This window comes from Saccopteryx bilineata, chromosome 7 (genome assembly GCF_036850765.1).
Source record: "Saccopteryx bilineata isolate mSacBil1 chromosome 7, mSacBil1_pri_phased_curated, whole genome shotgun sequence".
Lineage (NCBI taxonomy): Eukaryota > Metazoa > Chordata > Mammalia > Chiroptera > Emballonuridae > Saccopteryx > Saccopteryx bilineata.
Genome location: NC_089496.1, coordinates 82,063,032 through 82,087,987, shown reverse-complemented (window position 1 = coordinate 82,087,987; position 24,956 = coordinate 82,063,032). Strand labels below are relative to the sequence as shown.

The window sequence follows — 24,956 nt, the reverse complement described above, 5'->3', positions numbered from 1 at the left end:
TTGTTTTTTGTTTTTCTTATTTATTTATTCATTTTACAGAGGAGAGAGAGCGAAAGGGGGGAGGAGCAGGAAGCATCAACTCCCTGAAGCTGCTCTTGAACACAATTTTTCTCTCTTTTAAATCCAAACCGCCCAGGTAGCTCTAAGTGGTCACAGCCAAGAGAGCTTTTCTGTGCTTGTGCCCTTTCCCCTTCTCTGTGCTGATCATCATGAGGACCAGCCTGCCTCTTTGTATTATTTTCTTTCATTTCTTACCTGCAATATGCACAAAGGAAGGAAAGTCTGAGAACGGGCTTGGAAAATTATGCTTTTTATTTAGAACATGCAGAAGAGAAGAGATTCTGCCTTGGCCCACACCAATCAGCTCACTCTATTTCATGTCGGCTACATGGTACCATTCAATATGATGTTAGCATATTTTGGCCAATTCAGTTGTTTCAGAGTATGGAGAATAGCAGATCCATTTTGCAGTGAAACTCAGGAAATTCTCCTTTAATTGAGGTTGGATGTTCCTGGCTCTTGAGAGAACGGAACGATGAAGAGAGGAAAGGTCAGAGAAGAGACTCCCAGAAAGAGGATGCCGAGGAAAGGAGGTGAATGATGTCCCGGATGAGGGGCAACGGCACAGAACATCCCAGGAGCAGACGGAAGCTCTGCTCTTCTTCACACAGGAATGAAGCAGAGCTGGAAAGGAGGCGGCAAAGAAGCAAACCCTCTCAAAACTGGGGTGATGGAGATGTCCTTTGGGTCGACCACAGATTTCAAGGTAAAGTTCTGTAAAATGGCAGTCAGGAATAGAAACAGCTCCATGTGGGCCAGGCTCTCTCCGGCACAGATCCGTTTTCCTGAAAATAACACACACACACAGAGTAAACACTCTTTGAACACTGATTGGCTGGACGCCAGAACGAGAACGTGCAGTAATTATTTGATTAATGGTTGAATGGATGGATGGAAAGCAGAATGGTTTGATAAAGAGATAGAAAAAGGGTGGACCTACATCCTATCCACCTAACATCTTACCCTAACAAGTATTCTTCTTCCAGCAAATAGTTATTGAGGATCACCACTATGCCAAGTATTTCATTAAGTGTTCTCACGTTCTAACTTCTCTCTCAAGTTTCCATCAATCTCTTTCTAGAAACACACATACATTGGTTGTACTTTCTGTTCCTCATCTGATGTTTCATGATCTTTCATCCCATTCTTCACAGCCTCTGCCTTGGTTCTGATTATACCTACTCTTCATCAATCTCCAACACACCCTGACGTTTCAAGTTTTATACCACACCATTATTTTTGGCTGGAAGGAAGGCACTTCTCTTATATTTTCAGTACCAAGTCCAGATTTAATTTCTGAATCTGGTAGAACTGAGTCAGTTCTCCAAAGCAGTGACCTGGCCTAACAATGAGGATGTGCCACGAGGAGGGAAAGTGCATGGGCGTTGGGAGTGGTGCCTCTGGTCGTGGACAAAGAGCAATTCTATCAGTCCCACTACGTGTGTTCCAGCTGATCCCACAAGATGCCCTGTCTTTGAAGTACTGAAAAAAAATATTTTTGTATTACCTGCTGAGAAAGCCATGAAGTAGTCACTCTTCTTAAAGTTGCCTCTCTCATCCAGGAAGTGGCCGGGGTCAAACTTCTCCGGGTTGGGGAATTCTTTGTCATCATGCAGCACGGAAGTCAGAGATGGTATTACAGTCGTGCCCTGGGAAGCACAGAGGTAAACTGAGTTATAAAGAAGTCATGGGGCTGGAAGAAAGGTGCAAGTCATTTAGTCCAATTTTAGGATGTATAGATGAGGAGGAATGTTAGGTCCAAAGAAGAGGAGGGACAGTTTAGCCCAGTGATTGACAATCTTTTGAGCTTGGTGTGTCAAAATTTGCCAAAAAAACGAGCATAACTCGTGTGGTGTGTCACTTCAAGAAAAAAACCCATAATTTTGCAATATTTATAGTTTAAATAACAAAAATGTATAATTGTAATATATAACTATTTAATAAACCAAAAACTATTATAATTATTTAACTTACCTGCTTAGTGACTTCTTTGTTCATCTGTCAGTCAGTTTCTTTTGTTGGTCTAGATATTATTTAACTTCTGTGGGGTGCCGTGAACTAAGATAAGTGAGAGGAGGGGGAATTCTTTAACTAACCTGCCTATTAGTGACTTTATTGTTGCTAAATTTCATTGGCTAAATCTTCAATTGAAGGTTGGTATTTTGTACACTACAAGCCCAAGCAAGCGCTACTAACTTCATCTGTCAATCTGTTTCTTTTGTTGGTTTTGATATTATTTAACGCTGAGAATAAGGTCTCACAAAAGTATGTAGAAGGAAAAATTGTGAGTAAAGCCATTGCTATATTTTTCAGGGTGCTAAAAGCGTCTGGTAATTGGTTCCAGGCACTCTAAATTTCCTGTTCATAGTGGCACTCCTCTTGATTCTCCAAGCGGCACCTTTCCAGATTCTCAAGCTTTGACCTCAAGTAAACAAACACCTGAGTCCAGATGCTGTCTTGAAATTCTGCAAGTTGCATCTTTTTCTTTTATAAATTTTTATTAATTTTAATAGGGTGACATCAATAAACCAGCGTACATATGTTCAAAGAAAACATGTCCAGGTTATCTTGTCATTCAATTATGTTGCATACCCATCACCCAAAGTCAGATTGTCCTCCATTACCTTCTATCTAGTTTTCTTTGTGCTTCCCCTCTCCTTCCCTCCCCCCCCGTAACCACCACACTCTTGTCCATGTCTCTTAGTCTCATTTTTATGTTCCACCTATGTATGAAATCATGCAGTTCTTGTTTTTTTCTGATTTACTTATTTCACTCCGTATAATGTTATCAATATCCACCCATTTTGTTGTAAATGATCCCATGTCATCATTTCTTATGGTTGAGTAGTATTCCATAGTGTATATGTGCCACATCTTCTTTATCCAGCCGTCTATTGAAGGGCTTTTTGGTTTTTTCCATGTCTTGGCCACTGTGAACAATGCTGCAATGAACATGGGGCTACATGTGTCTTTACATATCAATGTTTCTGAGTTTTGGGGGTATATATCCAGTAGAGGGATTGCTGGGTCATAAGGTAGTTCTATTTTCAGTTTTTTAAGGAACTACCATACTTTCTTCCATAATGGTTGTACTACTTTACATTCCCACCAACAGTGAATGAGGGTTCCTTTTTCTCCACAGCCTCTCCAACATTTGCTATTACCTGTCTTGTTAATAATAGCTGATCTAACAGGTGTGAGGTGGTATCTCATTGTAGTTTTGATTTGCATTTCTCTAATAACTAATGAAGATAAGCATCTTTTCATATATCTGTTGGCCATTTGTATTTCTTCCTGGGAGAAGTGTCTGTTCATGTCCTCTTCCCATTTTTTTTTTTTTCTGAAGTTGGAAACGGGGAGGCAGTCAGACAGACTCCCACATGAGCCCAACCGGGATCCACCCGGCATGCCCACCAAGGGGCGATGCTCTGCCCATCTGGGGCATTGCTCTGTTGCAACCAGAGCCATTCTAGCACCTGAGGCAGAGGCCATAGAGCCACCCCCAGTGCCTGGGCCACCTTTGCTCCAGTGGAGCCCTGGCTGCGGGAGGGGAAGAGAGAGACAGAGAGGAAGGAGAGGGAGAGGGGTGGAGAAGCAGATGGGTGCTTCTCATGTGTGCCCTGGCTGGGAATCGAACCTGAGACTCCTGCACGCCAGGCCGACGCTCTACCACTGAGCCAACTGGCCAGGGCCCTCTTCCCATTTTTCTATTGGATTGTTTGTTTGTTGTTGAATTTTATGAGTTCTTTGTATATTTTGAATATTAGGCTCTTATCTGAGCTGTTGTTTGAAAATATCATTTCCCATTTAGTTGGCTGTCTGTTTATTTTGTTGTCAGTTTCTCCTCCTGAGCAAAAACTTCTTAGTCTGATGTAGTCCCATTCATTTATCTTTGCCTTCACTTCCTTTGCCTTTGGAGTCAAATTCATAAAATGCTCTTTAAAACCAAGGTCCATGAGTTTAGAACCTATGTCTTCTTCTATGTACTTTATTGTTTCAGGTCTTATATTTAGATCTTTGATCCATTTTGAATTAATTTTAGTACAAGGGGACAAACTGTAGTCGAGTTTCATTCTTTTGCATGTGGCTTTCCAGTTTTCCCAGCACCATTTGTTGAAGAGGCTTTCTTTGCAAGTTGCATCTTATGTAAATTAAGATGGCTGACACTATTTCTAATGGCGGGAAATGGCACCCATAACACAGGCCCTCGCCTCTCCCAGCCTCCCCCCTCACTTATCTCAGTAATGATGGTCAATTAGAAATCCACGACACCCCAGAACAGTAGATTGGATGATGGTTGCTGTGGTTATGTGGTTGCTGGTAATGGCGATCACAGGGCCCCCAGAGATGCGTCCCCATGGCATTCCGCTGCTCCCTGCTCCACTGGCCGGAAGTGAGGTCAAAGATCCCCTAAAGGCCTAACCAGAAGTCCCAGAACTAGACGCTCTGTGCCAGAGTTCTGTTGTTTTGGCCTACAGCACAGAGTGTCTACACTACAGCAAATGTTTTATCCTTGGCTCCTGCACCTGGCCGTGCAGGAGCCGAGGATGGAACGTCCTTCTCAGCATGTGACCCCATACTTCTCTGGTATGCGGCCGCATGCAGCCACGTGTCGTCGAAAATGGCTACATGTGTCAGTGCTGACACGTGTGTCATAGGTTCACCATCACGGGTTTAGCCCGAGAGAACAAGCAGTAAACAATGATCAGTTTAAGATCAGTGGCAGTGATGTTGCCAAAGTGAATTCCAATAACATTTGAAGTACTGAGTACATGAGTCCTAGGGTGCCAGACCTTCTGAATCCATTCTGCTGATCGCCATGTTTGGACACTGGTATATGTCCCCACCACCCATTTTATTTTATCACTTCAATCTTTCCTCATTTCATATGTAGATTATGATTTTAAAAAGAAGTCTCTGTTGGAGCTTGAAATGTCTGAATTTATCTGTTGCTAGAGCTTTTCTAAATAGACAGCTGATCTAGTTAAAAATAATCTCTTCTGTGATAATAACAATAAGTATCAGGTTAATGTTTCTGTTTCTGTCTCTCTCCTTTTCTTCTCTCTTTAAAATCAATAAATTAAAATTTTTTAAATAAACAATAAATATAGTAACAAATATTAGTGTTACCACTGTCATGTAGATTGTCTTAATTTAAAAACATAGAAACAAAGAACAAACTGATAGATGCCAGAGAAGAGAAGGGTGGAAGGAGGGATAAGAAAGATGAAGAGCGCCTGACCAGGCGGTGGCGCAGTGGATAGAGTGTCAGACCGGGATGCAGAGGACCCAGGTCACCAGCTTGGATGGGCTCATCTGGTTTGAGCAAAGCTCACCAGTTTGAGCCCAAGGTCGCGGGCTTGAGCAAGGGGTCACTCGGTCTGCTGTAGGCCCGCGGTCAAGGCACATATGAGAAAGCAATCAATGAACAACTAAGGTGTCTCAACAAAAAACTGATCATTGATGCTTCTCATCTCTCTCTGTTCCTGCCTGTCTGTTCCTATCTATCCCTCTCTCTGACTCTCTCTCTGTCTCTATAAAAAATAATAATAATAAAAAAAAAGATGAAGAGCAATATAATCAATAATAGTGTGATGGCTTTGCATTGTGACAGATGGTTACTAGACTTGGTGTGCTGAGCACATCACATGATTAATAAATGTTGAATAGTCACAGGGATGTAAAGTACAGCATGGGGAAAATAGTCAATAATATTGTAGTAACTATATATGGTGCCAGGGGAGTACTGGAAATATTGGGGGGCCACTTTGTAAAATATATGACTATGTAACTACTATGCTATGTTCCTGAAACTAATACAAAATAGTATAGAATGTAAACTATAATTGAAAAATAAAATTTTAAAAAATGTTGGATCACAATGTTATGTCCTGAAACTAATATAACTATCTGCCAACTATAATAAAAATTTCTTCTTAATAAATAAATAAATAAAATATAGGGTAGAGTTCATTACAGATTAATCCTATTTGACAAACCCAGAAAGAATGTTAAAATTAGAAAAAAAAATCATCACTTTGCAACTATTCAGTTAAGTTATATCAATTAATGCTAAAACTGTTGGGTAAATAATTGGGAAGTATGATATTCACAGAGTCCTAAAGTACATGCAGTAGGTTTTTAATAATTAAATGTAAAAATCAAAACCTCTGCTATGGAGAGTTCTGGCAGATGCCACTTGATTAGGTGAAGAACATAATGTAGCCAATAATGGGATTAGTAACTTTCTGTGCCCCACCTCCCCAATAAATTTCAGTGGAACATATAAAACACTCATGTTGGTCTCTTGCCAAAACTGTAACTGGAATCTAATCTCTAGAAAACAACCACACAAAACCAGCCTGGGGAATATTTTACATGACTATTGGCCTGGATCTTCACAAAAATAAAGGTACTGAAAGAAAAGAACAGAGAAAAGGGAATAGATAACAGAGACTAAAGGGGAAAGATAACCAAAATATATGCTTGTTGCTTGCTTTGATCCTTAATTGCAAAGAAAGAAAAATTATAAAAGATATTTTAGCCATGGCTGGATAGCTCAGTTGGTTAGAGCATTGTCCCAAAGCACAGAGGTTGCCAGTTCTATCCCCGATCAGGACACATACAGGAACAGATTGATGTTCCTGTCTCTCTCTACCTACTTCCCTCTCTCAGTAAAATTAAAAAAAAAATTAAATAAAAGATATTCTAGGAAAATTGGGGAAATTTAAATATAGGCTGTACGTTAGATAATGTTTTAGCAGTGATAACTCTTAAGTGCGAATGCTATTTTCCATATACAAAAATCAATGTTACTGGGAAAAATGCATTGAAATGTTGAGGTGTTGATGGGTAAATAGATAAATATAAAAGTAAATAGAATACAAGTTTATATATTATTTATATATGCATATGTTTTTAGATTTAAAATGTTTTTATGCAAATGTGGGGGGAAATTCCACCCTCTTAATTTATCATATAAAAGGTCTGTAACTCTAGTTTTAAAATTATTCCCTTGTATATTTTTAAACAAATAATATATAAAATATTTTCTTTAAGATACAAAAAGAAATGCAAAAGCCAGTATGTTTTCATCAAGTATTGCTCAAATGTCTGGATATTCATAAAGATATAAAGGAAGCATGACCATTATTTCACAACATAAGTAAAAATATACCAGAATGGATCAGTGATATAAATGTATTCGCTAAAAGTATAAAATAAGTTTTAAAAATAAATAAAGGTATTAATGTCACCTCATTAAAATTAATTAAAAATTAACAGCAAAAAATAAAATAAAATAGATAAAGGTAAATCTTTGAGACCCTGTTGTGGCAAATATTCTTTAGAAAGGACCAAATATATATATATATATATATATATATATATATATATATATATATATATATATATGTATGTATCACAAATCAATCTTACATTTTTGCAAAGTGTTCTATTGATAGTCTTAGACATTGACAAATAATAAGCCATGCACTGATTTCAAAGATATGAATGGCTAAGTGACCACAAGAAGAAGAAGGGAAGACAATCAAAATATGCCTGGCCTGATAGGGCAGTGGGGCAGAGGATAGAGTGTCAACCTGGGACACTGAGCGCAGGGTCATCCGGCTTGACATGGGCTCATCAGCTTGAATGTGGGGTCACTAGCTTGAGCGTAGAATCATAGGCATGACCCCATGGTCACTGGCTTGAAGCCCAAGGTCACTGGCTTGAGCAAGGGATCACTTGCTCTGCTGTAGCCCCAGGTCAAGGCACATATGAGAAAGCAATCAATGAACAACTAAGGTGGCACAACTATGAATTGATGCTTCTCATCTCTCTCCCTTCCTGTCCGTCTGTCTCTCTCACTCTGTCTCTCTCTCTCTAAAAAATAAATAAATAAATAAACCCACATTAGGGTACATTTTCTATCTATTTTTATGAGGTCAGCATTGCCTTGATATCAGAAATATGACAATAAAATATTAAAAAAGAAAAATTGTAGACCAAAATTTTTTTTTATTTAAATACAGACGTTCTTAACAAAATTTACCACATTAAATCCAGCTGTGTATGTATACCTAAAATGTGTACTTTGCCTGACCAGGCAGTAGCGCAGTGGATAGAGCGTTGGACTGGGATGCAGAGGACCCAGGTTTGAGACACCGAGGTTGCCAGCTTGAGCGCAGGCTCATCTGATTTGAGCAAAAAGCTCACCAGCTTGGACCCGGGGTTGCTGGCTCCAGCAAGGGGTTACTCAATCTGCTGAAGGCCCGTGGTCAAGGCACATATGAGAAAGCAATCAATGAACAACTAAGGTGTTGCAACGCGCAATAAAAAACTAATGATTGATGCTTCTCATCTCTCTCCGTTCCTGTCTGTTTGTCCCTGTCTATCCCTCTCTCTGACTCATTCTCTGTCTCTGTAAAAAATAAAAAATAAATTTTAAAAATTAAATGTGTACTTTGAGTGGAAAAAGTGAGGTCAATATACAACCATACCAATAGATGCAGAAAGTTGATATGAAAATATTACATACACATTCATGACAACAAATCATAAAAAATAAGAGGGTAAACTTCTTAATCTATAAAGAACATCTACCAAAATGTACATACAACATTATTCTCAATAGTCAGATGTTAAACCTCCACTTTCTTGAAAATCAGAAATAAAGGTAGAATGAAACAAGAATATTAACCCAACCCTGGCCAGATGGCTCAATAAACAGAGTGTGGTCCCTTCACGTCATAGTGAGGGGTTTGATACCTGGTCAGGAGACGTAGAAAAAGCAATCAATGAGTGCAGAATTAAATAGAAAAACTAAATGGAATATCAAGTTGATTCCTCTGTCTCTCTCTCTCTCTCTATTCTTCTTCTCAGAAAAAAAAAAAAGAATATTAACCCAGATAGCACGATAATGTATGTAGAAGTTGAAGATTAATCTATAAATTATCAGCAATGATTTTTAAATTTTGCAAGGTTGTAACATATAAAGTCATCAAAAAAATAAAATCAATTATGTTTACATGTATCAGATTTTAAAAATGAAAAAGGCATTTAAAAATGTATAATAACAAGAGTAGTATTAAGTAGCTATGAAAAAGCACACAAAATATTTGCAAGCCGCCTGACCAGGCCGTGGCGCAGTGGATAGAGCGTCGAACTGGGATACAGAGGACCCAGGTTCGATACCCCAAGGTCGCCAGCTTGAGCGCGGGCTCATCTGGTTAGAGCAAAAAGCCCACCAGCTTGAACCCAAGGTCACTGGCTCCAGCAAGGGGTTACTCTGTCTGCTGAAGGCCCGCGGTCAACGCACATATGAGAAAGCAATCAATGAACAACTAAGGTGTCACAATGTGCAACGAAAAACTAATGATTGATGCTTTTCATCTCTCTCCGTTCCTGTCTGTCTGTCCCTGTCTATCCCTCTCTCTGACTCACTCTCTGTCTCTGTAAAAAAATAAACAAATTTAAAAAATTTAAAAAAAATAGGGACAGACAGACAGAAAGGGAGAGAGATAAGCATCAATTCTTCGTTGCAGCTCCTTAGTCTCTTTAGTTATTCATTGACTGCTTTCTCATATGTGCCTTAACCAGGAGGCTCCAGCTGAGCCAGTGACCCCTTGCTCAAGCCAGAGACCATGGGCTCAAGCCACCCACCTTGGGCTTCAATCCACTGACCTTGGGCTTCAAGCCAGCGACCATGGGGTCATGTCTATGATCCCACGCTCAAGCCGGATGAGCCCACGCTCAAGCCAGCAACCTCGGAGTTTCGAACCTGAATCCTCTGCATCCCAATCCAACACTCTATCCACTGTGTCACCACCTGGTCAGGCTAAAAAAATTTATTAAGAAAATTAAAGAACGCCTCTTCCCTCACACCAACTGGGAGCGTAATTGAAAGAGTCCAAGTGTCATGAGGTTAAGACTTTCAAAATTGATCTAATGTCACCCTGATAAAAATCCCAGCAGATTGTTTGGTAAATTGACAAACTAATACTAACATCAGTTTGGAAATATAAGCAGCTTATACTAGCTAAACAATATCAAAGAAGCAGAACAAATTGGAAGACCTACACTGCCAGATGTCAAAATCTGTTATAAAGGTTTATAGTCTAAACTAGAAACAACACAGACTCCTTCATGCTACCACATGTATCATTTTTGCACTTCTCTCATCTTGTGTTGGTAGAGAATGAAAACCATGTGGTATAACTGGGAACTTCAAGACCACTGAGGTCAGTATGAGGGAAATACACCTTACCTTGGGAATAACGTAGTTTCTGAATTTAACGTCATGGGTCACCGCGTGGGGCAGGCTATTGGGGAGGAGGTCAATGTATCTCTGGATCTCATGCACCATGGCATTCGTGTAGGGCATGCGGCTCCTGTCCTGCATGCAAGGGATCCGGTCTTTGCCAATCACATGATCAATCTCTTCCTGGGCTTTAGCTAATAAAACACAAGTAAAATTGATGGAAAATAAGAAAAATACCTACCACATTTACATACTGATTCAGGGATACATGAAGCAATATGAAGGTGTCTCAACATCATTATCAACGTCAATTATAGCCTGACCAGGTAGTGGTGCAGTGGATAGAGCATCGGCCTGGGATGCAGAGGACCCAGGTTTAAAACCCAGAGGTCACTGGCTTGAGTGTGGGCTCATCCAGCTTAAGCACAGGGTCACCAACTTGAGTGTGGGACCATAGACATGATCTCATGGTCGCTGGCTTGAGCCCAAAGGTTGCTGGCTTGAGTAAGGGATCACTCACTCTGCTGGAGTCCCATGGTGAAGGCACATATGAGAAAGCAATCAATGAACAACTAAAGTGTTACAACGAGGAATTGATGCTTCTTATCTCTCCCTTCCTGTCTGTCTGTTCCTGTCTGTCTGTCTCTCTCTCTCACTAAAACAAATAGAAATCAATTATATGTCAGGAAATACATCTAGATGTAGAGAAATAACTGCCATAATAGATATACATAACTCTGCTACAAGCTAGGCTTAAGATACATCAATCCATACCTGTATATCAGCATACCTAATAATAAAGAAATGATAAAATGTTTCTTTTTTATTATTATTAAGTGAGAGGCAGGGCAGGAGAGACAGACTCTTGCATGTGCCCCAAATGAGATCCAACCTGCAAGCCCCTACCAGGCAATCCTCTGCCAAGCTGGGCCACAGCTGTTGCTCAGCAATAGAGCTATTTTAGTGCCTGAGGCTAAGGCCATGGAGCCATCCTCAGAGCCCAGGGCCAACTTTGCTTGAACCATTTGAGCCATAGCTGTGAGAGGGGAAGAGCAAGAGAAAGAAAGAGAGATGGGAAGGGTGGAGAAGCAGATGGTTGCTTCTCCTGTGTACCCTGACCAGGAATCAAACCCAGGACTTCCACAAGCTGGGCTGATGCTCTACCACGGAGCCAACTGGCCAGGGAAGAAATGATGAAATGTTTCAAAATACAAACAGAGCATAAGTCAAGAAATTAGTTTTTGTAAAAAGAGAAAAATAGAAAACCAAATATTAATTTTATATCAAAATAATATGTGGATTGAAAAAGTAAATTATAATGTATGTTTTGTGCATTTATGTGTTGTTTGTTTGTGTGTGTGCAATTTGCAATGGCATTCTCTTCATCCTCCAACTTGCCAATGTGACTAATTTGAATATGCTAGCAGTTTCTTCTGAAATATATGTTCTATTTCTAAATAATGATTCTCTCCTATTTCTCACTTACCCATTTTCACACAATATCTGATTTCCTGGTATGGAAAGTGAGAATTTATTTCTCTATCTCCACCTCATATAAAACACACACACAATTCTTCTATTATGTTTTCCCCAATATAGTTAGACCACATTTTAACATCATTCTGACTACATAAACAATCCTTCCTGGCAAGACAACTATGATTATGTTTCATTTTTGGTACTTTCTTGGACTTTACTATGATTCTTTAATTTAATTCATAATTTTCTATATCTTGATTTGAGTTATTTCTAAATACAGGTACTAAGGTAGATGTTTTCAAATAATCGACCACTTCTTTTTTGTTCTGGGTGTCTACACCTGCTTTATCCACCTAATCATTCTGAAGTGGGTATTTTCTAGGTCTGGTATGTAGCAACCTCCCTGATGAGCCGTTCTGTTTCCTTGAACCCATGACTCCTTCTGACATGACATCAGACATTTGGATGAAAAAGGAAAAAGAGAGAGTAAAGATTTTGTCAAATGTACATGGTTAAGAATACAGTATACTCTTTTTATTAACACACAATTTTATAGTTTCTGTTGAGAATTTTAATGGTGTTCTGAATCCTAATCCTTACACATGATACAATGTAGCTCCCTGGAAGTTTTTGTCATTTTTATTTTACTTATTGTTATTCTTTTATTAAGTGAGAGTCAGGGAGGCAGAATAACAGACTCCTACAATGCACCCTGATGAGGATCCACCCAGCAAGCCATCTACAGGGCAATTCTCTGCCTATCTGGGGCCACTGCTCTGTTGCTTGGCAACAAAACTATTTTAGCACCTAAAAAGAAGCCATGGAGCCTGACCAGGCAGTGGCACAGTGGATAGAGCGTCGGACTGGGATGCCGAGGACCCAGGTTCAAGACCCCAAGGTCACCAGCTTGAGCGTGAGCTCATCTGGTTTGAGCAAAGCTCACCAGCTTGAACCCAAGGTCGCTGTCTTGAGCAAGGAGTTACTTGGTCCGCTGAAGGCCCGCGGTCAAGGCACATATGAGAAAGCAATCAATGAACAACTAGGTGTCGCAATGCGCGACAAAAAACTAATAATTGATGCTTCTCATCTCTCCATTCCTGTCTGTCTGTCCCTATCTATCCCTCTCTCTGACTCTATAAAAAAAAAAAAAAAAAAGCCATGGAGCCATCCTCAGCACCCCGGGCCAACTTGCTCAAAACTTTTGAGCCATGGTTGTGGAAAAGGAAGAGAGAGATTGAAAGAAAGAGAGAGAGAGGGAGGGAGAGAGGGAGGGAGAGAGAGAGAGAGAGAGAGAGAGAGAGAGAGAGAGAAGAGGGAGGAGTGGGGAAGCAGATGGTCGCTTCTCCTGTGTGCCCTGACCAGAAATTGAACCTGGGACTTCCACATACTGGTCCAATGCTCTACTGCTGAGCCAACCGGCCAGGGAATGATTTTCTTTTTAATCCTAGTATTCTGAAATTCCATGGCCCTGTGTCTTGAGGTGGATGTTTTTTGTTTTTTGTTTTGTGTGTGTGTGTGTGTGTGTGTGTGTGTGTGTGTGTGTGTGTTTTTAGGTGGATGTTTTTTACTTCATCAACTTTGTTATACATGTCAAGAGAATTTTCTATCTATCTGGCAAACTACAGAGGTTTTTCCTCCTGACTCATTTACTCTCTGGAGTTTTTATTTAGTTTTGTTTTGTTTTTGTCTATGTTTTTAAAGTTGGCTGCTGAATTTCAGGAAGCAGGATGGAGAAAGAAGTTAAGAGTCTCTAAATTCAAGAAACAGATTCTTCCCTAACCTTTTCAGCCCTATACCTCACTCTCGCCCAGTCACTGCCCAGTGTCCCTGAGTGTAGGGCCACTTTGCTTTCACTTCTTAGTAGAGTAAACCCCCTTTATCGTATTGGGAAGAATTAGTTACCTGATAAAAGGAGAGTTGTCAAAGGGACCTGGGCAGGGAAAGCTACCTCCTTTTTCAGCCTGTTTTTACCTCTACATTTTTTTGAAACCTGGTACTTCCAAATACCAAAACGTATAGGGATATAAAGACACAAAAAGCTTTTCCTGCCCTGGCCGGTTGGCTCAGCGGAAGAGCGTCGGCCTAGCATGCGGAGGACCCGGGTTCGAATCCCGGCCAGGGCACATAGGAGAAGCGCCCATTTGCTTCTCCACCCCTCCGCCGCGCCTTCCTCTCTGTCTCTCTCTTCCCCTCCCGCAGCCAAGGCTCCATTGGAGCAAAGATGGCCCGGGCGCTGGGGATGGTTCTGTGGCCTCTGCCCCAGGCGCTAGAGTGGCTCTGGTCGCAACATGGCGACACCCAGGAGGGTCGCAACATGGCGACGCCCAGGATGGGCAGAGCATCGCCCCCTGGTGGGCAGAGCGTCGCCCCCTGGTGGGCGTGCCGGGTGGATCCCGGTCGGGCGCATGCGGGAGTCTGTCTGTCTGTCTCTCCCTGTTTCCAGCTTCAGAAAAAAAAAAAAAAAAAAAAAAAGCTTTTCCTCGTCCTATAACTTCCTTTTCTGACATTGAGGTTACAATTTGATCCTCAATCCTGAGTTTATTATCTCCCCTCAACATGCTCTCTGTTTTCAGAAATTTGTTGAAGATTTGTTGACAGTTTCCTGACCTCCTTTTAGTCAGCTTTAAAGGACTAATTCTCATTTGAATGAGGTTATAATCATTTTAGTGACATTTTGACACAGGACAAAATAATGCATGTTTCTGTTTAAAACGTTATTTATTTATTTGAGAGAGATCAGTTTGTTGTTCCATTTATTTATGCATTCATTGGGTGATTCTTATGTGTGTCCTGACCGGGGATCTAACCTGCAACCTTGGCATATTGAGAGGATGCTCTAAACAACTGAGCTATCCAGCCAGGCAATAATGTGTATTTCTAAACTGCTATGCATAATTGTGCCTCTTTATAGGTAAATTTATGGCTCTAGCTGGTTTGCTCAGTGGTAGGGCATTGACCTGGCATGTGGATATCCTGGGTTTGATTGCCGGTCAGGGCACACAGAAAAGGCAACCATCTGCTCTTCTCCCCTACCTCCCTTTTCCTCCTGTAGCCATGGCTCAATTAGTCTGAGCAAGTTGGCTTCTGACGCTGAGGATGGCTCTGTGGCCTCCATCTCAGGCACTAAAAAAAGAGGCTTGGTTGCTGAGCAACAGAGCAACAGCCCCAAGTGGGCAAAGTATCACCCCCTAGTGGGCTTTCCAGGTGAATCCTAGTCAGGCGCATGCTCAGGTCTGTGACTCTGCTTCTCCTCTTCTCACTAAAATAAATAAAAAGGAAGGAAGGAAGGAAGGAAGGAAGGAAGGAAGGAAGGAAGGAAGGAAGGAAGGAAGGAAGGAAGGAAGAAAAGTACATTTCTAACATAAAGTGCTTTGTAAAAGATTATATTATTGACCCCTTCACCCCAAACTCTTATTTTGGTAATCAACCCTTTCTGGAAACAGACTTCTGAAATAACAAAATCCCTTTATGCAATCTCTTAAACCTGAAGAGTAATACGTTTCTTGTGAATCTAAATATTTAGAACACTTTCTAGATTGTGGAAATTATCTCAGACAGCCTCACTAAATCTCTAGGATTTTAACTTACGCTTTAGGAAGGAGAGTTTCCGTTAGAACACTGCATTTCAGAATGAGGAGAGGTCTGTGCAAGAATATACCTACTGTTCAAATTGAGTAGCCTTTTTATAATAAAACCAATTTGTATTCCCAGGCCACACTTGCCAGCTGTGCCTACCACAAATAACCTCCTGAAATCCAGGCATAGGTTCACTGCTTTCACTGCTGCCCACAAGTGTTGCCCTTCCCCTCAGTCATCAGCCTGTGTTTTATAAAGATGTCCCATTATTTCCCCTTTTCTAAACTTGGAAAAATTAGGCAGGTCAAACAGAAATTTTAATAACGACACTTCTCTAAGAGAAACAAGATGGAATGCGCTTGCTGTGTCTTTCCAACCTTGTTTCTGAAGCCCAGCCTGCCCAGCACATGGGGCATACCTAAGACCTCTGGGTGCTTCAGCAGGAGCAGGAGGCCATATCTCAGGGTGGTGCTTGTTGTAAGCCCAGCCTGCCCAGCACATGGGGCATACCTAAGACCTCTGGGTGCTTCAGCAGGAGCAGGAGGCCATATCTCAGGGTGGTGCTTGTTGTAAGCCCAGCCTGCCCAGCACATGGGGCATACCTAAGACCTCTGGGTGCTTCAGCAGGAGCAGGAGGCCATATCTCAGGGTGGTACTTGTTGTAAGCCCAGCCTGCCCGGCACATGGGGCATACCTAAGACCTCTGGGTGCTTCAGCAGGAGCAGGAGGCCATATCTCAGGGTGGTGCTGGTTGTCTCTGTCCCAGCTCCAAAGAAATCACCTACAGTGACTGCCAAGTTTTCAAAAGTAAACTCCATCTGTGGATTGTGTTTTTCCTAGGAAGAGTTTGATAAAATTATTTCACAAATCAATTTTCCAGAATTAGAGTTAATCCAAAATAACACATATTGTTATACAGTTAAGCCAACATATAAATTACAAGGTGCAATTTTAGAAAATCAGCAACGGCGTGGTATGTCAAGAGACTATAAATTAGTTGACGCAAGCACCATTTTCTACTGCCTTATCCTTCTTTTGCAGTTAGGTGAGCCAGGCAGGTAGTTTTTACCTGTGAGATATAAGCAGACACCTTTGATGTCACTCTTTCTATTTCCTCTGTCTTACTCAAAAAAAAAAGACTTGGCTTGGGGGAGTAAACACACAATAGGGGGGGTGTACAGAGATGTGTTGTAGAAATTGGGAACCTAAAACTTATACAATTATGTTCACCAGTATCACCCCAATAAAATTAAATTTTAAAAAAAGAAAGACATGAAGGAAGAGGCAGACGTCATCTTGGGGCGAGAGGATTGAATCATGAAGTGAGACCTGGCTCCTAAGGATGGGTGAAGAAAAATGGAAAGTATTTGACTCTTGGATGTTTCAGGGCTTCTGTATTATCCTTCCACTGACACATCGCGAGACTTCGTTTATGTGAGGTAAATAAACCCAGTATACGGTAAAGCCACTGTTGACAGATTTTATTTGTAGACAAAGATAATCTTAATTACTAGAAAGAATTAAAGTTGTGAAAGGCTTTTATACTAAAAACTAAAACCATTGCTCAACAAAATGAGTAAGTACATGAAACACCATCCCACATACTAGTATTGGAAGATTAACTGTTGGTAAAGATGGTAACATGCCTTGAGGCAAAATAAAATCTCAGCGCAACCCCATCCAAATTCCAAAGGAAAAGCCCACCCTCTAAATTCTTATAGAAATACCGGGAAACAACTCAGCTTCCCAATCTGAAAACTTATTACAAAGCTACCGTAATCAAAACAAACTCCTAACAAAAAGATAGAAAGCAAGACCAATGGAACAGAATTGAAATCTAGATATAAACCAAAACACCTTTGACCAATTTATTTTCAACAAGGGTGCCAAGACTATTTCATCCATTAGAAGAGTCTCTCACCAAATGGTGCTGGACAACTGGATAATAACTCGGAAACGGACGAAGTTGGACCCCTGCTTCACTCCAAATGCAAAATATAACTCAAAATAGATGAAAAATAAAAATGGAGAGCTAAACCTATAAAACTTTTAGAAGAAAGCATGGGGCAAATTTTCACAAATTCAGGCTTGGCAATGAATTCTTAGTTTTGAAACCAAAGAAACAAAAGAAAAAATATATAAATCAGACTATCAAAATAGAAATATTTGTGCATCAAAGGACATAACCAAAGAATGTCAAACAATAACCTACAGGGTGGGAGAAAATATTTGCCCTTCACATATCTATAAAGGTTTAATATCCAAAACACATAAACAACTCTCACAGCTCAACAACAAAGACAAGCAACTCAATTTTTAAAAGGCAAAGGAATTGAGCCTGACCAGGTGGTGGTGCAGTGGAGAGAGCATCAGACTGAGATGCAGAGGACCCAGATTTGAAATTCCGATGTTGCCAGCTTGAGTGTGGGGTAGCTGGTTTGAGCATGGGATCATAGACATGACCCCATGGTTGCTGGCTTGAAGCCCAAGGTCACTGGTTTGTGCAAGGAAGGGGTCACTCGCTCTGCTGTAGCGCCCAGTCAGGGCACATATGAGAAAGCAATCAATGAACAACTAAGGAGCCGCAACAAAGAATTGATGTTTCTCATTTCCCTCCTTTTCTGTCTGTTTGTCCCCATCTGGCTCTCTCTCTTTCTCTGTCACAAAAAAAAGAAAGAAGAAAGAAAGAAAGAAAGAAAGAAAGAAAGAAAGAAAGAAAGAAAGAAAGAAAGAAAGAAAGAAAAGAGGCAAAGGACTTGAATGACATTTCTTCAAAGAAGATATATAAATGAGCTAAAGCACATGAAAATAAGTCCACTGACCAGGTAGTGGCGGTGGATAGAGAGTTGACCTAGGATGCTGGAACCCAGGTTCGAAACCCCAAGGTCACTGGCTTACTCCAAGGCCGCTGGCTTAAGTAAGGGTTACTGGCTCAGCTGGAGCACCCTGGTCAAGGCATATATGAGAAAGCAGTCAAAGAACAGCTAAGGTGCCACAACTATGAGTTGATGCATCTCATCTCTCTCCCTTCCTGTCTGTCTGTCCCCCTGCCCCCAGCCCGACTCTCTCTCTTGCTTGCTCGCTAAAATAAAAAAAAATTTGTCCACCGTCATTGATCATCAAGGAAGTGCAAATTGAAACCACGAGATACCACTTCATATCAACTAGAGTAGCTGTAATAATTACAAAAACACAAAATAAGTATTGGCAACTATGTGGGAAAATAGGAATCCTCATACACTGGTGGAGGAAAGGTAAATGCTGCAGTCACTGTGGAGAAGTTTGGCTGTTCCTCAAATGTTAGTATAAACTTGTCTCCTAGGAATGTGCCCAACAAAAGTGAAAACATATCCATAAAGAAATTTGTACACAGCCTGAACAGGCGATGGCACAGTGGATAGAGCTTCGGACTGGGATGCGGAAGGACCCAGGTTCCAGACTCCGAGGTCGCCAGCTTGAGCGCAGGCTCATCTGGTGTGAGCAAAACGCTCACCAGCTTGGACCCAAGGTCGCGAGCAAGGGGTTACTCGGTCTGCTGAAGGCCCACGGTCAAGGCACATATGAGAAAACAATCAATGAACAACTAAGGTGTTGCAACGAAAAACTGATGATTGATGCTTCTCATCTCTTTCTATCTGTCTGTCCCTATCTATCCCTCTCTCTGACTCTCCCTCTGTCTCTGAAATAAAATAAATAATAATAATAAAAAGAAACTTGTACACAAATGTTTATAGCATCATTATTTGTAAGGGCCAAAGGTAGACACAACAGAGATGTGCACCAATAGAAAATTCAGCCATAAAAAGGTAACAAAGCACCAATACATACCACAACTTGATAAACCTCCCAAACATTCTGCTAGGTAAGAGAAGCCAGAAACAGAAAGTCACAATGCTGTGAGTTCTTTTTATATGACATTAGCAGGCAAATCCACAGAGACATAAAGCAGATTACAGGTTAAACATGATGAAGTGAAAGGAACGGGAAGTAATCATTTAATGGATTTGGTACATTTTTGCAGAGTGATGGAAAAGGTTTGAAGTTAAAGAAGGCTAGTGGTTGCACAATATTGTGAATGTCCTAAATACCGCTAAATTGCATACTTTAAAATGGTTAATTTTATAGCATGTTAATTGTACCTCAATTCTTAAAATGACGTTACTTTATGAGTTAATCTACAAATTTAATGCAATTCCTACCAACATCCCCCTGGTTTCTTTGCAGAACCTGACAAGTTTATCCCAAAATTCATGTGGAAACTCAAGCAACCTAGAACAGCCAAAACCATCTTGAAAACCAGCAACAGTGTTGGCGGTCTCACACTTCTCGATTAAAACTTACTAAAAAGCTAGAAATTAAAACTACCACTGTAAAAAAAAATAGAAGACTGGATAAAGAAAATGTGGCACATATACACCATGGTATACTATTCAGCTATAAGAAATGATGACATCGGATCACTTACAACAAAATGGTGGGATCTTGATAACATTATACGGAGTGAAATAAGTAAATCAGAAAAAAACAAGAACTGCAGGATTCCACACATTGGTGGGACATAAAAATTAGACTAAGAGATATGGACAAGAGTGTGGTGGATATGGGGGGGGGGGGCAGGGGGAGGGAAGGAGGGAGAGGGGGAGGGGGAGGGGGAGGGGCACAAAGAAAACTAGATAGAAGGTGACAGAGGACAATCTGACTTTGGGTGATGGGTATGCAACAGAATTGAATGACAAGATAACCTGGACATGTTTTCTTTGAATATATGTACCCTGATTTATTGATGTCATCCCATTAAAATTAATAAAAATTTATTTTTTTAAAAAAACAAAAAACTACCAGATGGTATATTACTAGCATAAGGGCCAATTATTGAAATAGAATTGAGATTGAACAAATAAAGCCTCATATTTTCAGTTAAATGATTTTTGATGAGGGTGCCCAGGCAATTCACGTGGAGAAAATAGTCTTTTCAACAAATGATGTAGGACTCATGCTTACTGACCCCAACTCTATGCCTATGCCAATTCATTTTATTTTACACTTAATTAAGGCTTCTCCTTCAATTCACCCATATCTCATCACAACCTCTGCACTTTTATATGTACCATTCACCAGCAGTGGGATTCAAATAATTTAACAACTGGTTTTCTGCCCTAAATGACCATTTTAAGTATAAAAAAGAATATACCAAGAGGTAGTTTATTATTTCATGCATTTAATACTTAAATAAGAATAATAAAAGAGGTACACAAAACCAAATTACAAGAGTTTTAAAATATTAATGAAAAAATATTAAATAATACCTGCCAAGCAATACAACTTGTTATTTAAGATATTTCTATATTGTTTCTTGATCAAGGAACACCAATCCACTCATAATATCTTGGGGGAATTTGGGGTGTAGCAAAGCTGAAATGACAGCTTGTCACTCCCTGGTTGTTCGGCACTTTTTCTCTTTACGCTATATGATTGTTTAACTGAAGTAACAATCGTGAGGGAATTAAAATTTGTATTTCATCAAAGGTATAATAAGTTTTATGAAATGGATAAATAAGTATTACAAGCATAGTTCCACAAATCCTTTTCACCTATGGACGGAATGAACATTTACTACAGGGGCTTAGAACACGCTGTTGCACAGATGAACGATAAAAAAGAGGAAGAAATGTAAATTTGTGATTTTCACATTGGGCAGCTGCCCAGGCATCCACCTTAGAAAGAACCCTAATTACAAGTGCCATTTTAACAAATAGTTTGCTGACCTCAACAACAAATTAGGTATCGGTTCTGCCAAACTGGTGGGAACCGGCTGAATCCCAACACTGCCATTTCCACTGTAAATTCCCTCCCTTGTCCTTCACTGTAAATATATTAAAATTTATTTTTAACCTCGGGACACTCAGAAAGCCCACCTAGGTTAAACCATTCTTTTTCATTCTCTTATACATTGTGTCCAATGATCACATCTACCTTCACATTATGGCAAACTATTTTGTATTTTCTAATTTGTTCATAATTGTTTCCATTTCACCTGAGGCATAATTCTGTTCCTCCTCAGGTCAATTATTAGTACCTAAAAAACAGGGTTAATGTAGTCCACTTATTTAATAACTTACTTTCTATTTAACAGTTTAACATTATGTCTCTCATGATGCTTAGTATAGATTCACGCACACTACATGTCCTTAAAATGCTTGTCAGAATTACTTGCCTGGCTATTGAAATATCTCTGGTAAATGCAAAAGATATTCAATGAACCATAAAATGCAAAAGCGAGCAAAAACTGAGCTCTTCTTAACATTTTACCTGCTCCATTTTGATCAGGAAATAATCAATAAAGTCCCGAGGATTGTTAATGTCCAAGGATGCTTGATGTTCCCTTGCTTTCTCTTCAACTAACTTCCTTAAAAAAGCAATATTGTTTATTAACTTGTTATGACTTCCTGGAAAATAGTCAAGGAGCGCAGGGAAATAATTGTAGAGCTAGAAGAGAAAACAATAGTTTATTAGAATTAAAAAAACATTTGGCCCTGACTAGTTTGCTCAGAAAGGGAGGGATGGAGAAGCGCCCATCTGCTTCTCCATCCCTCCCCTTCTTGCTTCTCTCTCTCTCTCTCTCTCTCTCCCCCTCTCCTGCAGCCATGGTTTGATTAGAGCGAGTTATCCCCAGGCACTGAGGATGGCTCTATGGTCTCTCCTCAGACGCTAAAATATGACTCCAGTTGCAACGGAGCTCAGTGGCCTGGCATCTGGAAGTCCTGGGTTCGATTCCTAGTCTGGGCACACAGGAGAATTGCCCATCTGCTTCTTCACCCCTCTTCCTTCTCTCTCTCTCTCTCTCTCTCTCATCCTCCCATAGCCATGGCCCAATTCTTTAAGCAAGTTGGCCCCGGGCACTGAGGATGGCTCCATGGCCATGCTTCAGGTGCTGAAATGACTCTGTGGAGCAATAGAACAGCAACCCCAGATGGACTTCGCCCCCTAGTAGGCTTGCCAGGTGGATCCTGGTCGACGCGCATGCAGAAGTCTGTTTCTCTGCCTCCCCGCCTCTCGCTTAATAAAAAAAAATTTTTAATTTAATAAAGATATATACTATATGCTAAGCCCTGGTTAGAAACTGTATTGTAAGTATTAATGAAATATGATCTTTGTCTTGAGGGGAATTTTTATTTTATAAATATGTAATTTTCTACACTGATATGTGTATCTGAGTGAGAAAATTCTAACCAGGGGATCAAAGATGATAATTATTGCCTATACGCATATACCATGTTTATAGTATAAAAACATCTGCATGTCAATTCTCTCGTTTTTTTACATAAATTCTTCCTTACATTCTTGAACTATAGGATGGTATGAAATATTATGATTCACATTCTGTAGATGACAACAGAGATGAAGGGAGTTTGGGCAACCTGATATAGCAGACCCTGGCCGGTTGGCTCAGTGGTAGAGCGTCGGCCTCGCGTGCGGAAGTCCCTGGTTCGATCCCTGGCCAGGGCACACAGGGAAGCGCCCATCTGCTTCTCCACCCCTGCCCCTCTCCTTCCTCTCTGTCTCTCTGTTCCCCTCCCGCAGCCGAGGCTCCATTGGAGCAAAGATGGCCCGGGCGCTGCTGATGGCTCCTTGGCCTCTGCCCCAGGCACTAGAGTGGCTCTGGTCACAACAGAGCAACGCCCCGGAGGGGCAGAGCATCGCCCCCTGGTGGGCAGAGCATCGCCCCCTGGTGGGCATGCCGGGTGGATCCCGGTCGGGCGCATGCGGGAGTCTGTCTGTCTCCCGTTTCTAGTTTCAGAAAAATACAAATAATAATAATAATAATAATAATAATAATTACCTTGTCAGTAAGGATGCCAGCTGAAGCATCCAATATTTCTAAACTAGTTAGTGCTCCCTAGCAGCATCTGTGGTCCCAAATATTCTCTCTTCTTGAAGGAGTTATTGTCTTCCTTCCTAAATGCATATATTTCTGCCAAGTAATGTACTGAAGAAGTCACTAAGTGGTGATGAGATAACAAGACTTGTGGGTAATGAAAGCCTTTTAAGAAGAACCCAGAAGTCCATTTAATGCTATAGGCATGTTTGGGGGAAGTTATCAAAGTACTATGGGAAGAGCATCAGCCTGGCATGTGGAAGTCCCAGGTTTGATTCTTGGTCAGGGCACACAGGAGAAGCGCCCATCTGCTTCTCCATCCCTCCCCTTCTTGCTTCTCTCTCTCTCTCTCTCTCCCTCTCTCCTGCAGCCATGGTTTGATTAGAGCGAGTTATCCCCAGGCACTGAGGATGGCTCTATGGTCTCTCTTCAGACGCTAAAATATGACTCCAGTTGCAACGGAGCAAGAGCCCCCGATGGGCAGAGCATCGTCTCCTAGCGGTCTTGCCTGGTGGATCCCAGGCAGGGGACATGCGGGAGTCTGTCTCTGCCTCCCCTCCACTCACAAAAAAAATTTAAGAATTTTTTTAAAAAGTAGTATGGGATATTGGGCTTTGAAATTTAGTTAAAAAATAAACAAACAACCAGACAGGATCAATGGGATTGAATTCTAGTTCTCTATTTTGGGCAGGTCTTTTCTAGTCTATCATTAAGGAGTTTGGTCAAATTTCCCAAATGAGTACTTTACAATGCTAAGATCTGGGAAGGGGCCTGACCTGTGGTGGCGCAGTGGATAAAGCGTCGACCTGGAAATGCTGAGGTCGCCGGTTCAAAACCCTGGGCTTGCCTGGTCAAGGCACATATGGGAGTTGATGCTTCCAGCTCCTCCCCCCTTCTAGCTCTCTGTCCTCTTTCTCCCTCTCTGTCGCTCTCTTTCCCTCTCTCTCTCCTCTCTAAAAATGAAGACCTGGGAAGGACTGTGGTGTTCAACCATTCACTTCACAGCTTGATACAAACAGAGATTTGGGCTTCTTGAAGAAAAGAACATAAAGGATTCCTCAGGAAGAAACAATCTTGGCCTCACCTGCATCCACAAAGAGCTCAAAATCTTGATGTTTTCATTAAAATTTTCAATTATGTTTAGAAATTCCTGATCTTTATAATCATAACGATTCTCGAAAAAAGTGGTGCAGATCACATTGAAGGGAGCATAGCCCAGGATAGTGGTGGGATCACAGGGTGACGCTAAAGAGGCAGAAATAATTTTGAAACACCATTAAAATACACATATGAAACACTGTTTACGAAATAACAGGTAAAGGTCATTTTAGAAACTTGAAAGCAATATTGTACCTACAAATTTCCTAACAGTAAAATATTCAACATGCATAAAATCAATATATAACTTTCACCTTAACTTGATATATACTATTTCAACCTAGCTAGTTAAATAACAGTTTTCTAAAAAAAAATACTTAATTCACCTCCACTGCCTTTATTTGTACCTTTTCCAAACAAAATGCTTATTAATTTAGAGGAAAACAGAAAGGAAAATAACATTTAAAGAAGCCATTTTTGTATCATATCATAATTAAAGTTATCAGGGCTGAATATTATTTGTCAGCAGTCTATAGAAAATTAAGTGCTGATATAGCAAAAAAATTGGGATCTCAAAATGTTTTCTGTATCATGAATAATTGAAAG

General features: G+C 40.6%; 1 protein-coding gene and 1 non-coding gene across 2 annotated transcripts in view; one reads left to right on the top strand and one right to left on the bottom strand.

Annotated features, from left to right (window-relative positions):
• Positions 1 to 293: 293 nt before the first annotated feature.
• Positions 294 to 24,956, bottom strand: part of LOC136310722 (cytochrome P450 2C18-like) — a 56,763-nt gene continuing 32,100 nt past the window's right edge. Inside the window, exons 4-9 of the mRNA XM_066239586.1 lie at positions 24,337 to 24,497; positions 21,686 to 21,862; positions 16,071 to 16,212; positions 10,328 to 10,515; positions 1,568 to 1,709; positions 294 to 845 (exon numbers count right to left, since the gene is read on the bottom strand). Of these exons, the coding sequence (XP_066095683.1) occupies positions 664 to 845; positions 1,568 to 1,709; positions 10,328 to 10,515; positions 16,071 to 16,212; positions 21,686 to 21,862; positions 24,337 to 24,497 (992 nt within the window). The 3' untranslated portion in view covers positions 294 to 663. The remainder of the gene's footprint in view (positions 846 to 1,567; positions 1,710 to 10,327; positions 10,516 to 16,070; positions 16,213 to 21,685; positions 21,863 to 24,336; positions 24,498 to 24,956) is intronic.
• TRNAA-CGC (transfer RNA alanine (anticodon CGC)) lies at positions 22,807 to 22,882 on the top strand. Its single transcript has one exon. It is a non-coding gene; the product is annotated as a tRNA-Ala (tRNA).